At 53.5% G+C, this 5,001-nt stretch overlaps 1 protein-coding gene across 9 annotated transcripts in view; it reads right to left on the minus strand.

Annotated features, from left to right (window-relative positions):
• Positions 1 to 581: 581 nt before the first annotated feature.
• The window catches only part of MGAT1 (alpha-1,3-mannosyl-glycoprotein 2-beta-N-acetylglucosaminyltransferase), a 20,128-nt gene continuing 15,708 nt past the window's right edge, over positions 582 to 5,001 (minus strand). For all 9 annotated transcript variants that reach the window (XM_023193567.1, XM_023193568.2, XM_023193564.2 and 6 more), the window contains one exon: positions 582 to 3,149. In XM_023193567.1, the coding sequence (XP_023049335.1) occupies positions 1,686 to 3,023 (1,338 nt within the window). In that variant the 5' untranslated portion in view covers positions 3,024 to 3,149 and the 3' untranslated portion in view covers positions 582 to 1,685. The remainder of the gene's footprint in view (positions 3,150 to 5,001) is intronic.

Below are 5,001 nucleotides of genomic sequence, written 5' to 3' on the forward strand. Positions count from 1 at the left end.
TCAGAATGTTGCATGTGACATGCATAGGTAACAGTTTTGTCTGCGTATGTGTTCTGGGTGTTAGCAAAACAGGCACTCTCACTGGGGTTGCGTTTGGGAGTCCAAGCGCCACTGTGAGGCCAACCCTGGTATCAGCTGTGCACCCTGAGGCTCCCCGGCAGGTCATAAAGGGCACTCAGTAAGCACTGCCTGGGCCAGCAGAGGGCACCGGGCACAAAGCACCTCTCAGGGACCACCCTGATCAGAGGAGCTGGTTCTTCCCCAGACCAAGCCTGCCCAGCCAGCAGGAGGCAGAAGCAGGAGACACTCACCAGCTTTCCTGCTGTGGCCTCCTGGCTCTACAGGATGATCAGCAGCAGGAGCACGGCTTGGGGGGTCCTCTCTACCTTGTGGCCTGCACTTCCTTTCCCACCTGGCCCCCATCCCCTGGGCTGTCGCTGGCTCTTCTCTCCCACTCATCCACTTTCCTTCCTCAACTTTGCTTCCTCCCACCCATCTAGCCCTCTCCTTAACTCTTCATTCTTCCTTTTCCTTTCTTCCCCCGCCTGTTACCTCCTTTTCCAGGACACACACACACATAATATTTTTCAGACAATTCAGCCTTTACTTTATTTTAGAAAATAATTCTGTAGCTTCCACTTTCTTTCATGAAACTGAGGTCAGGCAAGAAACAAAAATCCACCAAGTCCTCTCCACCCTGCATGGCATCCTGGCCTGTGAGGACATGGGGCGCCTGGGAGTGGGCAGGGAGGCTGGGCAGCACTGGGCCAGAGGCGTCCTGGTCACTGCTCCATCTGGTCACTGCTCCACCTCATGCTGAAAGGCCACCAGAGCCACAGCCTGCAGGGAGGAGCCTGTGTGCCAAACCCCAGAGGGAAAAGGGACACACGGATTGAATTCTGTCTTCTACCAAGCCAGCAGGAGCCTCCTAGAGCAACAGAGAGGGGACTGATTTTCAGAAAGGAAGGGTCAGGGCATAGTCCCTCTCTGAGGTAAGGCAAGAGAGGGGCTGGCCCAGCACAAGGCCTTCCTCCCTGCACCTCTCCCCTGACAGCTGGGCATGGGCTGAGGAGAGGTCTTGCTTGCCCCCTTCAACTTTCCATCTCAGAACGATAAACTGCTAGGCTGCAGGGAGAGAAGGGCTGTGGGGGTCAGAGACAGGAGAGAAGGACAGGAGGCAGTGAGCCCCAATGACCCACCAACTCCACCAGGCCCTGACAAGGCAGCCCCTTTGGTTAGTATCATTTTGGCCACAAATATGTCCCCTTCTCCCATAACCCAGCCCCACTGGGGGAAAGGGAACAGGTATAGAAGGAGGCCTCATGCCCTGGCTGGAAAAGCCAGGTCAGGGAGAGAGAGCAAACGTTGCCAAACTCTCTGCACATGCTCCAGGAGAAAACTCAGGACTTGGACATTTCTGGCCTCAACATGCCCAGTGTCCCCCTACCACACAGTGGTTTCCTGCTTAATACCCCGCAACACACCCTAGAATAGTTCCCCTGATCTGACTCCCTTGAGAACGGGAGAATAATCCTCACCTTATCATTTGTGCACTTAAATGCCACTCGGAAAAATCAAAAAGATAAATGCACCTAAGAGGGAAACACAGGCAGGCCGATGCAGCCTGGGGACTGTGGTCCCACCTCAGCTCATGATGTGGCAAGGAGGGGCCCAGGAAGGACAGGCTAATTCCAGCTAGGATCATAGCCCTCCCACGTCGGCGGGGGCGCCAGGTGGACACGGCGGCCCCGGAACTGGAAGGTGACAATACCCCGGTAACCAGCTCTCGGAACCCCCGACTTAAGGTCATCCATGACACCCAGAGCCTTGGCGAAGGCCTTGAAGCTGTCCCTGCCGGTGTACTGCACCCGCACCTCCCCCAGCTCCTTGCGATCATTGGTCCTCACTTTCTCCACCTGCAGCTGGGGAGCCCCATAGACGCGGGCGAGGAAATCCCGGTCATAGGCCTCCCGCTGCAGGTAGGACAGGTCCAGCTGGGTGAAGTGCACAAACTGCTGGTTCAGCTTGATAAACTTGAGGTGCTGGTCAAAGAACTGCCCGTGGCTCACACCCTTGCGGCCAAAGGTCATCGTTCTGGAGATTTCGGGGCGGATGCAGGCCCGCCCCTTCCGCTGCTCCGGCCGGCGCATCCAGTCGTCCCAGAAGGCCTTTGGCCACTTGGGCTCCAGCTCAGCCCAGAGCTCGGCCAGCAGCAGCCAGCCCAGGCCAGGAAAAAAGTCGGTGCGGTAGAGCAGCTCGGGCTTGCCGGCGTCCACCATCTGCTCCTTGCCGTTGTCGTTCCAGGCCGAGACGCACCAGAGGGAGGGGTCGGCCTTCAGCAGCGGATAGGTGGCCTGAAAGTACTCGAAGAAGTCCGGGGCCACCTCCAGGTCATCCTCCACCACCACGGCTGCGGGGAAGCGGAACTGGTGGAAGACCTGGCCCAGCGCCCAGCGGTAGTGCCGCGCGATCTTGTAGTAGCCCTGGAACTTGCGGTGGTCCGGCGGCACCGCGATGCTGCTCAGGTCGGGCTGCCGGATGTGCGTGACGGCGCCGCCGTAGGAGGCGATGGCCTGGGCCGTCTCCTCATGCCCACAGTCCTGGCTAACGATGATGGGGAAGAGCTCAGCCGAGGGCCGGTAATGCAGCAGCTTGTCCAGGCAGCGCCGAACAGTGCTGCGGTCACAGGCAATGACCAGGATGGGAATCACCGCTGGCGCTGGGGTCACAGGCACGTGCGGCTGGGCGGGAGGGGCCGCTGTGGGCACCCTCCCCCGCTGGCTCCACAGGGCATCCCCGATCTGCTGCAGCAGCCCACGCTGCCGCTCCAGCTCCACCTCGGCGTCTTGGGCCAGGCGAATCACTTCCCGGGTGAGGCTGGCAGGGTCGTCATCCAGAGCACTGACCGAGGGTGGCCTGCCAGGTGCTGGGCGTGTCCAGAAGAAAAGGAGCAGCAGGGCATTCCAGGCCACAAAGAGGATAGCGCCCCACAGCACAAGCCCTGCAGACTGCTTCTTCAGCATCCTGGCCCCCACGGGGGAGGGCAGGCAAGGGGAGGGTTCAAGGCTGCCCGGGGCTTGCCCGGCTCCCTTGCCTGCAGTCCTAGGGATGCTTCCTCTGGACTATGGGATTAGGAAGCAGCCATGCACCTAAAGACAGGAGAGAGAAAACAAACCGTCACACAAAGGCGTGTGGCTCCACACCCCACAGGCAGAGGAATGTGGGGGGCAGGAAAAGGCCAAGAGTGAGGGTGGAGGAAGGCCAGGAGGTTGATTCCAGAGCTCTCTACGGAGTCAACATCTATGCTGATTCTCAGCAACGTATTTTTGAGGGAGAAGTAGAATGTGATGCTGGTAGAGGGAGAGAGAAAAAGAATCCTAACTCCTCTCTTTTTACCTGTCAGAACTCATTTCCCTCCAGCGGGGAAGGAGGAGGGAGGAGCAAGGAGTGAAAGCATCTGCCTACCATTCCTCTAACCCAACTGCCCCAAGATTACTGATTTTTAAAATCAAATATCACGCCTCAGGGCTAAAATTAATCCCTTACCTAACAGGGAAGCACCAGGGGCACCCCACGAATGTCAGGAGCAAAATGAAGCTGCCCATCATCTCCAGCGTTATTTAACGTTTTGCTGGAGGAAGCAGTCAATGCAAATGAACCAAGAAAAAAACAATTCAAAGCAGAAGTGGAAAAGAAGCAAACTATTTCTATTATCTTTACTTGTGAGAATATGCCTGGAAAACTCTTAGAAAATCAATAATAAACTAAACCAAACTATCAATGAACTGAGCAAGGTAATGAAATATAAAAATCAACAAACACAAATGGATAGCCTTTATATCCACAAATGACTCATGAGAAGAAAACATGGATGAGAAAACCCTCCTTACAAAAGCCAGAGAAATGAGAAAATATTTAGAAATAAACTTAATAAACTTAAACATTCAAAACTTATGTGAACAAAACTATCATTCCCGAAAGACACAAAAGAACATGTGAACATCCCTTGTTCTTGGTCAGGACATCTCAGCATCATCAAAAATCCCAATAAAAATACCTTTTTACGGAACTAGACGAACTGACAATAAAGTTCACATGAACAACTAGGAAAACAGTAAAAATAAGCTGTGAGGAGGGACTTAGCCCTACCAGATATTAAAATGCTGCACACTGGCCAGGTGCAGTAGCTCCCACCTGCAATCCCAGCACTTTGGGAGGCCAACGCAGGAGGATCGCTTGAGCCCAGGAGTTCAAGAATAGCCTGGGCAGCACAGAGAGACCCTGTCTTTACAAGAAATAATTAAAAAAAAAAAAAAAAGCTGGGCATGGTGGCATGCACCTGTGGTCCCAGCTACTTAGGAGGCTGAGATGGAATCACCCGAGTCTGGGAAGCTGAGGCTGTAATAAGCCGTGATTGGATTGTGCCATTGCACTCCAGCCTAGGCAAAACAGTGAGGCGCTGTCTCAAAAAAATTATACACACACACACACACACACACACACACACACACACACATATACATATACTGCATACTACAAAACCTCCATAATTACAACTGTGTGGTACTGGTACATAAACAGACCAGCCAGTGAAATAGAATTTAAGCTCCAGAAACACTCAATACACAAAGAAATATAATATGTAATAAAGGTGCTACTTAGAATTCCCAAGGCCAAGATAGTCTTATTAATAGTGTTATAATAATTATGTAGCTATGCTATATAGCTTGAATATGGTTTGTTCTCTGAAACACATGTTGGAATTTGACCCCCAGTGTGGTGGTGCTGGAGGTGGGGTCTAGTGGTAGGTGTTTGGATCACAAGGTGGGCCGGGGCAGAGCCCTCATAATGTCCTCTGGTGAGTGAGCTAGTTCCCCAGGGATAACAGGCTGTTACAACCAAGCCCAGTCTCTCTTGTATGCCCCACTTCCTTTCTACTGTCTCTCCTGCATGCCCCACTTCCTTTCTACTGTCTCTCCTGCATGCCCTACTTCCTTTCTA

The sequence above is a fragment of the Piliocolobus tephrosceles genome, chromosome 4, assembly GCF_002776525.5.
Source record: "Piliocolobus tephrosceles isolate RC106 chromosome 4, ASM277652v3, whole genome shotgun sequence".
In the NCBI taxonomy this organism is placed as follows: domain Eukaryota; kingdom Metazoa; phylum Chordata; class Mammalia; order Primates; family Cercopithecidae; genus Piliocolobus; species Piliocolobus tephrosceles.